Below are 12,922 nucleotides of genomic sequence, written 5' to 3'. Positions count from 1 at the left end.
AGGGAGGAGAGAATGTAAAGAGGGATGTAAAGAGGGATGAAAAGAGGGAGGAGAGAATGTAAAGAGGGATGAAAAGAGGGAGGAGAGAATGTAAAGAGGGATGAAAAGAGGGAGGAGAGAATGTAAAGAGGGATGTAAAGAGGGATGAAAAGAGGGAGGAGAGAATGTAAAGAGATGAAAAGAGGGAGGAGAGAATGTGAAGGGGGATGAAAAGAGGGAGGAGAGAATGTAAAGAGATGAAAAGAGGGAGGAGAGAATGTAAAGGGGATGAAAAGAGGGAGGAGAGAATGTAAAGAGATGAAAAGAGGGAGGAGAGAATGAGAATGTAAAGAGATGAAAAGAGGGAGGAGAGAATGTGAAGAGATGAAAAGAGGGAGGAGAGAATGTGAAGAGATGAAAAGAGGGAGGAGAGAATGTGAAGAGATGAAAATAGGGAGGAGAGAATGTAAAGAGGGATGAAAAGAGGGAGGAGAGAATGTAAAGAGGGATGAAAAGAGGGAGGAGAGAATGTAAAGAGGGATGAAAAGAGGGAGGAGAGAATGTGAAGAGATGAAAAGAGGGAGGAGAGCATTAGGCTTGTTGGACTTCATGCAGCGCTGCGCAGACCGATCGGCGGCTGACTTGAGCAGTTCTTGCCGGTTAGAACTTGTGTCCGACTTCAGACAGCGAAGCCCCGTGACTGTGACGTATGGTATCAGAGCACGGCGAGAGCTAATGGAGAGCAGGAGGACTCAGCCAGCGCAGCTTCTCCAGAGCGACTCACGAGCTCTGATGACGACACAACCGATCCACGATTGGCCGAATCCACTGCAACACAACAATTACGTGTTAATTCTCACACCTTTAGTTCCACTAATGCTCACAAATCTGTTTTTTATAACAATGAAATCCCCTTTCATGTAGTCACGCTGTTATATTGTCATGTTTATCCAAATAAAACTGATACAATGTAGACCCCACTTCATCGGTATTTAGGCTTATGTTGAACTTTATTCTTGTACAAACAGATGCTGTATTGAGCAGTACATGTATTGCATGAAAATGTCTTGCAAACACAGCGTGAGCGCCTCTCAATTTTAATTTCTATACCTTTATCCTCATTTCTTTTAATTTAGCTCCATTTCTTACAAAAAGAGCATAATGTGCAAAGTGTGTTAAATGTGTTAAAGTGTTTGTGCCTCCCTACAAACCACCTTTCTTTTAAGAGTCGTGATCCTGTTCCGCACATAATTTCTCACACCAGTCCATATTCGCTGCTTCAAAGCTTCTGGCTCTGCGTGAATGCATCTTTCACAGTCTTGCTTACCAGGAACGTTGCATGTCTTGATGAACTTCATCATGTGTCTCTCTACTGCTTTTACCTCACTGTCCTCCCATTTCTTTTTTGGAGCGTTTGAAGAACCTATGAAATAGTTAAAAACAAGTAAATACTCATTACACATTCTCAGTACAACTAAATTGGTGAGTAAAGACCAAATCAAGACTAATGTGTATTTTTTTTAATTTGGCTGGATACTGCTGCATGGAGCTAATTCATGTTTATTTGATTATTGTTGTTTGCGTAGTTAAGAGATTTTTCTTACCTTGATCCTCCTGTGAAACAGATTGATCAGATTGAACAGGTTGATCAGTCTCTGCTGGTGCTGTTGTCTGAGATAGGTCACTGTAATCCTCCTCATCACTTGACATGGAATCACCTTGGGCCTCAAGTTGCTCTAAATTATTCATTGACAAAAAAAATAACACTTTATTGCTTATACTTACCATCTGTGACATGATTATATACATTGTTTTGCAAATATGTAAAGAACAGATACACACAGACAGTCCAAGTATACTCATACCATTTGGGTCGATTTCAATGTCATCAAGTTTCTTTCCTTTGTAGTCAGACAGTGTTCCTTTCTCCATGGCCATTAGCAGCTGGGGGAGCACTTGTTCAACAGGATGGGGTCTGATGTGACCAAACATGATTACATCAGACAGAAGAGATGAGAGAAGTAGGCAGACTTCTTCTTGAAGCAAGGAAGATTACCCCACTGAGAACAATGGTAGACTTCATCATACCAACTAACTTCAAACATGTCATAGCAGCTGTTAAAGTTGTATCTGGCTATGATGAAGAGAAAAACTCCTACCGCATTCCTTCTTTAGCTCTCAAACTTGGGCATTCTTTAAACAAGATCTGTAGCATTGTTGAGAGCAATGCCATGACGTATGGAGATCATGAGCGTGCTGAGTGTGCCCGTGACTTCAGGAAAATACACCATGCAAGGTGGAATGAGTACATTTCTGCTGGTGCTATAACTACATTGAAAGAAGCCAAGTGGAACACACCATAGATCATTCGTTTCACTCAGGATGTCAAAGTCCTGCACGCACATCTTGAAAAGAAACACAATGAGCTCCTAAGTAAGCTCAGATCTTGCTCTTCTGCTGACAGCTACGCTGCTCTAGCCAAGGTCACGCTGTCCCAGGTCATCCTGTTCAACCGAAGGAGAGAAGGTGAGGTATCCCAGATGCTTTTGTCAGCTTTTAAAAGCAGGGATTCTTCTACACGAAGACATTGCCTTCTGTCTGTCTGAGTTTGAGAGGAAGCTGTGTCTGCACTTCTCAAGAGTTGAGATCTGTGGTAAACGAGGGAGAAAGGTTCCTGTGCTCCTCAAGCCTTCCATGGTTTCTGCTATGGAGCTTCTTGTTGAAACGCGTGAGCTTTGTGGTGTTCCAGCAGAGAATCCCTTTATGTTTGCTAGATGTGGAGCAATGTCTGTCTATACAGAGGAGGAGAGTGCATCAACAAAGCTGCTTGCGAATGTGGCATAAAGAACCCCGAAGCACTGTCATCAACTAGGCTCAGGAAACACATAGCAACCATGCCTAAAATTCTTAACCTTAATGAGAATGAAGCAGACCAACTGGATGATTTCCTTGGTCACGATATCAGAATCCACAGACAGTATTACCGGTTACCAGAGGGAACACTACAGCTGGCAAAAATGAGTAAAGTCCTAATGGCCATGGAGAAAGGAACACTGTCTGACTACAAAGTAAAGATGCATCTGTCAGTATGAACTACACGCGAAACTTCATCATAGTTCATAAAGGACACTATTTTCTTGAAACTGTTGCTCACTTCTAAGCTGACTGGTGTGTTTAGAGCACACAGAGATCAAACTCTTTTCCTGCCCTGGGCATCATCATCTTTAGGTTTCAGAGGACAGTTTTTGATATGTTTCCAAAGGCTACGCTTATTATAAAGCCCTTGGCAGTAAATGCAGTGAATAAATTCTTTGGCTCTTTGTCTATTTTTTGGACGGTAGCAGGCAATCATCTCCCCATGTCCTTGTCTCACCACATCTGTGTTGTGGGCAAAGTTGCCCCTTTTTCTAAGGAGGTTCAACTGTACTCGTCTTTCTTTGGAATGTTTTGGAAATGCTATTGCCTTTACAACCCCCACTTCGTTGCGATGGACAAACTCAAGGTGTCTGGCCATTTTTGAATATGGCTTAGAGCAATTAAGGCAATACTGCTTCTTGTTGTACGCCTTTGGCAGTTCCGTCTTTGGTGATGGCATTGACTGAATAAAAGTCTTATCACCAGACAAGGTGTTTGTCTCTTTAGATTGGTGAGGATGATGAAGATGAAGGCTGCCCAGGTGAGGATGATGAAGATGAAGGCTGCCCAGGCGAGGATGAGGATGATGAAGGCTGCCCAGGCGAGGATGAGGATGATGAAGATGAAGGCTGCCCAGGTGAGGATGATGAAGGCTGCCCAGGCGAGGATGAGGATGATGAAGATGAAGGCTGCCCAGGCGAGGATGATGAAGATGAAGGCTGCCCAGGGGAGGATGAGGATGATGAAGGCTGCCCAGGCGAGGATGAGGATGATGAAGATGAAGGCTGCCCAGGTGAGGATGATGAAGGCTGCCCAGGCGAGGATGAGGATGATGAAGATGAAGGCTGCCCAGGCGAGGACGAGGATGATGAAGGCTGCCCAGGTGAGGATGATGAAGGCTGCCCAGGTGAGGATGATGAAGGCTGCCCAGGCGAGGATGATGAAGGCTGCCCAGGCGAGGATGATGAAGATGAAGGCTGCCCAGGGGAGGATGAGGATGATGAAGGCTGCCCAGGCGAGGATGAGGATGATGAAGATGAAGGCTGCCCAGGTGAGGATGATGAAGGCTGCCCAGGCGAGGATGAGGATGATGAAGATGAAGGCTGCCCAGGTGAGGATGATGAAGGCTGCCCAGGTGAGGATGATGAAGGCTGCCCAGGCGAGGATGATGAAGGCTGCCCAGGCGAGGATGAAGGTGGCATGGGTGGCGCAGGAGCTGGTGACGGTGATGAGGACAGGGCAGGAGAGCATGAGGTTGATGAGGCCATTATAGAGGTGGACAAAGCACAGGGTGCCGATGAAGAGGGTGCATCAGATGTGGATGCGACTGAGGATGACTGTGACAGCTTGAAATATAATTTGAATAAAAATATAAGGTCTAAAAGCAAAAGGACTAAGCAAACTGTTAATTAATAAAATAAATGAATAATAAAATAATTAACCGTTAATTGACTGAGGCGTTGATCACAGAATAGTGTGATTATGTTCACATATTACTCACCAAACAAACTTTTTGTGATTGCTGTTTAGCAATCTTGTGTTCCTTTTCAATTTCTGCTCTGTTAAAACGTTCATAGCAATCTTCATGATGTTGTCTTAATTTTGCCAATCTTGATTGAAACCGCTTCTGCAGATATATAAAGAGGTATTTAGCTTAAACAAGAATAAAATGTACATTAGCAATATTGAAAACTGTGGCACCCATTTCAGACAAGAACAAACACACTGTAGGAGTGAACAAAAAATGTTTTGCACATTTCAAAGCAAAGATCATTAATAAAATAAAAACTCTAAACAAACATTTATACAAACTTTACATACAAATTGTGACAATAGTCACATTAATAGTTACATTGGTTCAGAGTCAGACATTTAAACTCTGAACCAATAACTATACTTAACTAGCAGAGGTTGGTAGTAAGGCGCTACATTTACTCCATACCATCCAAGTCATTTTTAGTTTGTTTGTTTTAATTGTGGGTACATTTTACATAAGTGTGGGTACATAAGTACATTTCTAATGGCAATACAATTTTGTATCATTTGAAGCGTTTATACACTAGTGACGGGTCGTCATGAACGAATCTTTAATATGACTCGGGACTACCGAGTTGTCTCAGAGAGTGATTCGTTCATTTTGCGCTGACCGCACATGCCCAACATCCCATGGGTTCTGTACTGGAAACAGAAATGATTAGTTCATCTCTCGAGACTTCGGGTCCAAGTCTTTCGTTCTTCCGGTCAGTCCCACATAGTGTTGTTTTTGGCGGCCTGTTTTAATTTTAGTTTTAGTCTAGTCTTTGTGTCAAGCTTTCGTTTTAGTTTTTATTAGTTTTAGTCACGTTCATACTCTTTTTAGTCTAGTCAAGTTTTAGTCGACGAAAACTGATGACATTTTAGTCTAGTTTTAGTCGACGAAAACTGATGACATTATAGTCTAGTTTTAGTCAATGAAAATTGTATTTTAGTTTCTTTTTAGTAATGTAATTCTATTTAACCCAGTCAATATAGAATTTCAAACAAGGTTATCTTATTATATTTAGTATAGGGCTGTGACGGTGGCAGTTTTTTTTACCACCGCGGTAATGGACCAACTACCGGCGGTGGTTGGGGGTTATTTAAAAAAATAAAAACTCGTTTTATATTTCCACACAAAGACGCGTGATAGCCTACCACTCTGCGCTTTGAGAGGGATGTGGGACACGAGCAGGAAAGAGACCATCGATCTCTTTATGATATCTTCGTGTTTTCTACTTGATGTAAATTGGTCTGAAGAGCGAATTTTATCCTCCACAAGGGCGAAATATTTAGGCTATGTTTGAGATTGCGCTGCCAGAGAAAGTGAAACTAAAAATCACCCGCGCGTGTGAAACGCGCTTTACAACTAAACTTGACGCGCCCTATGTCTAATAACAAGCACAAACTGTGTTAAAAATAATTTGACATGCAAGTACAAATGTAGGCTATCTGTCCTACAGTGTTTTTCTACTTTACCACAGTAAAGAATACAAATATAATAGGCCTAATTAAAAGCAAACCAATGAAGACACGTTTATAATCCCTTTAGAAAATGGGTGAGACGTGAGTGAAGATTTGGGAAAAGAAACAAGAGATTCCATGCAGGGATGAGTCACGATTTTTGGATATTCGATTAGTTTATTTAATTCTAGAATATTGAATAGGTTGTGCGATTATTCTCTAAAATAAAATCTCCATGTTCTGGTGCTGATGCGGTGACGCGTTCATGTAACCAGAGACACTGCTAATAACGCACATAACAGCTGTCACAAAGAACCGGCAAAAGTAATGATTATGAATGTGTCAAATATACCAATGAGACATTTTAATGGAATAACTAATGGAGTAATATTGTTAAATTCGCTGATAATCGGGTCGGGTGACCAGATCGCAAACCAGAATTTAAAGCTGACAAAGCTATGGGTTCACGCACAACTCTCTCATTCGTCGTGACGTTATAACATTTCGTCTCGTCTCGTTTTGGTCAACGAAAATGAAGAAACATTTTAGCATAGTTTTTATTGTGTAAATCACATTTAGTCTCGTTTTTATTCGTCAACGATATTGCATTATACATGTATTTTAGTCATCGTCACATGACCAGCATTTACGTCTCGTCTCGTCTCGTTTTCGTCAGGTGATAACGGTTCGTTGACGACAATATTTCGTCATAATTTTCGTTGACGAAAGCAACACTAGTCCCACAGAGGCTATGCTGTCAGTACCGGAAAGATAAATGATTAGTTCACCTATCAAGTCCACGAAAACTCAAAAGATGAACTAATCAATTCTGTATCCGGTAGCGACTGCATAGCTCAGCCTATATGGGGCTGTCACGTGATGCACGAATGACTTGAACCCAAAGTCGATAGACTCGAAACGTGAACTAATCAATACTGTATCTGGTACTACAGACTGCAAAGCTCAGTTTATGAGGATCACGGGATGATCGAATGGCTTAGATCAGGAGGTGAGGTAAACTAACAGAATGTATAGCCTGAAGACCCAAATAAATAAATTAACTGTTTCTCATAATATGGCATTTTTCTTGCATTGCAATTCTTTTCTTATTCTAAATGCGATCAACATTTGATGTGTTTGGGGAATTTGGCTAACATGTAACATTTTAAATACATTCTGCTGAAATGAACGAAATAACTCGAAAAAAGATTTGTTCATTTTGATGAACGAGATTTAAAGATCTGAGTCAGTAAAATGATCCGAACTTCCCACTTCTATTACACACGTGTGCTGGATGAAGTGGATATGCACCTACAATCAACTAAAACCAAACCTTTAAAAAGCATCCTATGGTTTGCCAGCGATAAAGATCTTTTCGAGTTGAACACCTGAGCGCCAGCTGTTAGTGGTTGCCTGTGTTGCGTGTTCATTATTTTGGGGGCCGAGCAATGAAGGGAGGGGTGTGTCTGTTTGGGTGTCGATTTCAAATATCAATAGTGTTTCTCAGAAATCACTCACTGCACTTTCAACTAGCTGGCAGTAAACATCAGTAGATAGTTGCTGCATGTATGAGATGGTTACCGTTTTATTCATTGATGTTATTGCTTTGCCTGACTGCTTATATGGACCATTGCTGTTCACCTTGTCCAATTCAGGAGAAGAAACAGAAGCTGAACAATGGGGCTGGATGTCAGAAAAGAAACCAGTGAATATCAAAAAAATCAGAATATTTGTAAAGGACAGAAAAACTTGTTCATGTTCATTCCTCTAGCTGTCCTACACGTTATCTATCATTTCTTTCACACACAACTCTACGCTGAAAGAGTCAATAATATAATGATACAGATGTTTTAAAGTGGACTTACCGATTTCTGCAGACCCAAACTGCTGGCTGGCTTTTTATCAGTGGATTCTGCTGATGCTTTATTCAAAGGCTTGAGAAATATGAGACCACAATCACATGGTAACTAATCAGAATGAGAGTTAAGATTATGAGATTTGTGAGAATTACTGATTAATCTCTTTAGCATTTTCTTGATAGTACCTTGACTCGCCATGGCCAATCTGAGTCGCCATAATTGTAAGTGATTTCCTCCCCTGGTAGAATGTCTCGTACAGCAAAGAGACACAGGTGAGGTTTTCTGCTCACTTCAACGGTTCTCATTTTGCAAGTATTTCTGGTTTCATCATTTACATAAGTCTTCCCAAGGACGAGTCTTCTTTAGATGCATCCATGCTATAAAGACATAAAATGACCACTCAGTACTAGCTAGACATGTACAGTTATTATAAGTGGTTCTGAACCCCAGTCCTGGGAACCCACCACTCTGCATATGCTGTATGTCTGGTGTTTTAATCCACCTGATTCAGATGAGGAGTTCATCATCAGAACACAGCTCTATGAACTCAACTGAGTGTGTCAGGTGAAGGAGACATACAGAATCTGCAGAGAGGAGGGTCTGAGAACCACTGATCTATATGATATATGAGATTAAATGGCGCACTGCAACATCCTCTCAGCTCTCAGATAAAGGCATCTAAAATTAATCATTTTGTTCTCTTTAGGGAATACAGGGAAAGCCAATTTAGATGACTCAAGGAAACTTCACTCAGTACTCTTAATGTCAGTTCATGATGAATTTTAATTATTAGGGTGTGTTCACACCTGGCATGTTTGTTTAGACTGTTAGTGTGGTTAATTTGAATAAGTGTGAACACTGCCATCTGAAACCTGGTGCCACCAAACAAGAGGATCCAGATGCTGAATAAATAGGTCTCAGTTGGCTTCCAAACGAACTCTGGTGCGGTTCGAATGAAAAAAGAATGTAACATGGACCCAGAGACATGTAAACGAACCAAAAACAGGAAGATGTGACCCTAAAAAGGACAGACTGGTCAAGCATAACAGGTTTGACAATAGAAATGCCAATCTGAACACTAAGCGGACCCGGACCAAACGAACCAAGCGAACAGAACTCCAGGTATGAACACATCCTAAGTATTTTACAGTTCCAGATATTTTAGCATCCTTACTACATCAATCCACCAGTTCTGTACTCACCACCAATTTTTGCCATGCCACTGAAAATCAAACAGGAACGTGTTCTCAGCTTCAGTGTAGTGTTCAGTTCGGTCGGAAGAAAGCTCTAAAGAGGAGAAATACATTAGCTGCAGTTTCTTTAATGTCAACTATTATTTTATTACTAAAAGTTCTCTACCATATGACGTACATTATAAGATGTGAAAGGGAAATTACTTAAGGAAAATAGTCAAAAGTCAGGCTAATCTCAAAGCATGATTTGCTTTTTATACTTTACATTATACTTTTAAGTCTTAAAATTATACAGTTAAAATTACATACATTTTCTTACACAAACCTATTTTTGCAGGCCAACCCGGTAGTAGTTGAACATCCCCTGGTTTCCTCCACAAAAACCCACTGGGATTTGCAGAAAATAAGCTAAAGTTAATCTATAAACTACACCACGGTTGACCAACTTCAACTTCCTTACGATGAAGCTTCAACAACTGTGTTGCATTATTTTAAAAGACAATTCTGTTTGTTTATTATTTGCATCTCTTTCAGGTAGTTTTTCTTTGTGGTATATGGATGTTTTATGTGGCTTCTATAGTTTAGATAAAAGTATAGAGGTTTTTTTTTGTTGTTGTTGATAAATGTGCCTCCAGGAACTCTAAAGCTTTAAAATCCATCTCCCTGTGTAATATTTATAATGTTTCTGCATTATTATAATGCATGTTTGACTGATTGTGTGATGTATACATCCCCATCCCTACATCTACCTAGAATAGTTTGCAAGAGTGCGATTATAAACACAACGAGGCTGTGAAAGTGACTAGATGAGTTAATCTGTTCAGCTGATGACGTTTAATGTCCCAGACAACCCGTCTCCCATTTAGACACTTGTTAACAACTGCCTTTTACCAGACAAGTAAAGGCTTTTAAAAAAAACACACAAGAGAGTATTACTATTTTATGTTGTGGAGTAAAGCGTGAAAATATCTTGATCTTGTGCTAACCATGGATCTTATTTCAGGAATTTAACCAAAACCCATTGATCATGTTTACATGCACACCGATACGCTGATAACAAAATAAAATCACCTTCTTGAAATAATCCATTATCCAGGTTTACATGCAAACCAATAACCACGTAAACCACTACTTTATAAGTAAATCAGGTTAATGACGTCAAAACCTAACCATTCGTTTATCTGACTGTGTATTTCATATGTCATGTCAGTTGTGATGTTAAATAAAGCCCAAGAGTATTCCAGAATTTCAGAGGAAAACTTCCAGACTCATATTCTCCTCTCATGCAGTATCGGGTGCAGGATTTTGACTGTACCACTTCTGAACGAGATGAGAATACTTTTAAGAGGTTCTTGGGTCAAGAAAACACTCGCTCTGTCTGGATGTGCTTTAATCCACAATAAGGACACTTTCCTGTCACACATCACACATGCTCCCTTCAATAAGCCACAGAACACAGAGGTTAATGTGTTTACATGCCGGGCAAATCTGCAAATAAGGGGCAAAAATCTATCTGTGTCGATTGGTTTATGCTTATGCTGTTTATGGTGACCTTAGTCTGCGTTTACATGACCACATGCACTGTCGGCTTATTATGCATAACTGGGTTCAGAATGTGCAAATAAACATTGACTTTGGGTTGATGGAACCAGAAATGCAAAAATGTAACTGGTTTTGTTTAACTTGTGAAACATGGATATTAGTTGGCCTAACAACCATATGACTCACCTCACATTAAATTCTCAGTTTTGTAGATTAACGTTATTACTAAACTGCTTAGTAATTTATACTTGCCTTTATATTTGCTGATGAACTGCTCTCGAAGCCCAGGCTTGTCGGTTTCACAGGTAATGTGATGCTCAGCGTCCTGCAGAGGTTTTTTACGCCTTTTATTTCCCAGCATGCTGAATTTCTTTCTTGAAATGACTGAAAAAAATAAATAAAATAAATATAAGGTGAATGAAATAAATAAGCATATTTAAAAAAATCTTGTTGATCTTACTGGAATTGTTCACCCAAAAACATACATAATTAACATACAATTATATTAATTGTTGTTTCAATTGAACCTCATGTTGTTCCAAACCTGTGTTGTGTTTTTTTCTGTTAAACACTAAAGTATATCTTTATATTATATCAACAGAGCTCTATTCAATGACAGCACATGTGACCAGTCAACAACAGGCATTTAGATAAAAAAGGCAATGTCAATGATGCCAAAAACCATTAGTTCTTGTGTGCCTTGTGACCACAATTGACATCAATCTACTGTATATTCATATTTGATTTAAGAGCGTATGGGAGATTTTCAGTCAGTAACCAGCTAGATTCATAGGGGCTATTTTTAATGTGCTTTTGGTCTGCTTTGGATTTGACACACACAATAAAAATACTATAAAGTGTCTATGTACTGGCATTGGGCAAAAAAGCTCTATAAAGATAAATAATAATAAGAACAGGCATATAATGTAATAAAAAATATTATATAAAATAAAAATTATCAAATAATAATGATATAAAAAAATTGAATTCATTATTTCATTATTTATACAAATTACTGTTGATAGTTGACAACACTTTTGATAAAAAAAAAAAATGATATAGGCTAGTAGACTATCACTGACTCAGTTGTTTAGATTAATTTGCAGAATCTAAAGTACTATTATATAAAAAATAACAAAATTCTATTTACTGGCCATTGCCTACAAGTTGGCAATAAACTTTTTCTTTATTGCAGCAAATCATCATATTAGAAGCAAACTCAAATACAGTCGAGAAGTAAATAAAACCCTAAGGAAAAAATAATTAAACAACTAAAATAAACACATCTTACTAACTTTCATATTTCACAATGTATTTAGTTATCATGCATTTTGAGGACAAGTCTAGATCTCACCTTTAGCCTTTAATGCGTGCGTGGTGGGGGTTGTCGTCGTCTGTTTCGCGTCCCATTGTCACGTGTCTGCATTTCCCGGGAAAACACATCCACGGTCGCAGACTTGCGTAAATGACGTAATTACGTATTTGGATTTCACGTTGAAATTGTGACTACATTTATTTAACCTAATAGAAAATTATCTGATGGCAAGAATCTTTTTTTCCACAGTTTTAATCACAGTACTCTTTCTTCAAACTAAAAAAAAACAAAACAAAAAAACCTGTGGTGAAGTGAGTCTTTCCAGAGTGTCTTTTCCGGTCTTTTCTAGTGGACAGAGCACATGATCACTTTTAAACGAATCCACCCGCCTCGAACTAGGAACCACTGCGCATGTGCGTACAAGCACAGGTTTAAAAGAGCAAAAAATGCCTAAATGAGCAACCTAGATCTCTTGAACAGGCATATTATTTTCTACTAATATCATTAATCAAAATAGTAAATTGATGTCTGCAAATATACAGCAGGGCTGATATGAGCTGGTATATCTCCAGTTCTGCACTTGTCTGTGTTGTTGTCATTTCATCAGTGTCCCACAACTACTTCAGAATTTATTTGAGTTAAGAAGGGGGAAGGAGTGTGGATTATTTCGAGGCTCAAAATTAAACTTTAACGTGTAATTTAACAGCATTATCTTTTTATGTATTTAATAAATGAATGGTATTTACATTAAAGGGCGGAGAAGCTGTTAGACAATGTAAAAGTGCTTTAAAAACGCATAGCCACAACAGATTGTCATCTTTTGAGCAGCACTGCTGATTACCTATCTCTCTGTCACTGGTCAGTCTGTTAGTTCATTCATCTCATCTCTTTCACTCTGCAGTCAGTCTCAGTGCTGTGGG

At 39.3% G+C, this 12,922-nt stretch overlaps 1 protein-coding gene across 2 annotated transcripts; it reads right to left on the bottom strand.

Annotated features, from left to right (window-relative positions):
* Positions 1-1,023: 1,023 nt before the first annotated feature.
* On the bottom strand, positions 1,024-12,921 carry LOC311087884 (uncharacterized protein). 2 transcript variants are annotated; one of them, XM_084121365.1, is made up of 8 exons: positions 10,940-12,921; positions 9,155-9,239; positions 8,138-8,329; positions 7,959-8,027; positions 7,675-7,776; positions 4,616-4,741; positions 1,584-1,715; positions 1,024-1,402 (listed from the first exon to the last, which is right to left on the bottom strand). In XM_084121365.1, exons 3-8 carry the CDS (start codon positions 8,255-8,257, stop codon positions 1,358-1,360), a joined length of 594 nt encoding a protein of 197 aa, XP_083977491.1. In that variant the 5' UTR covers positions 8,258-8,329; positions 9,155-9,239; positions 10,940-12,921; the 3' UTR covers positions 1,024-1,357. The 2 variants fall into 2 exon arrangements, with proteins under 2 accessions (XP_083977491.1, XP_083977492.1); XM_084121366.1 differs by lacking the exons at positions 4,616-4,741; positions 7,675-7,776; positions 7,959-8,027; ... (1 more) ...; positions 9,155-9,239; positions 10,940-12,921 and adding an exon at positions 1,845-3,431.
* Between the last annotated feature and the right edge of the window lies 1 nt (position 12,922).

This window comes from Abramis brama (assembly GCF_963993115.1).
Source record: "Abramis brama genome assembly, chromosome: 8".
Classification (NCBI taxonomy): Eukaryota; Metazoa; Chordata; class Actinopteri; order Cypriniformes; family Leuciscidae; genus Abramis; species Abramis brama.
Note: the sequence above shows the minus strand (reverse complement) of the source record. Positions and strands in the feature narration are given on the sequence as shown.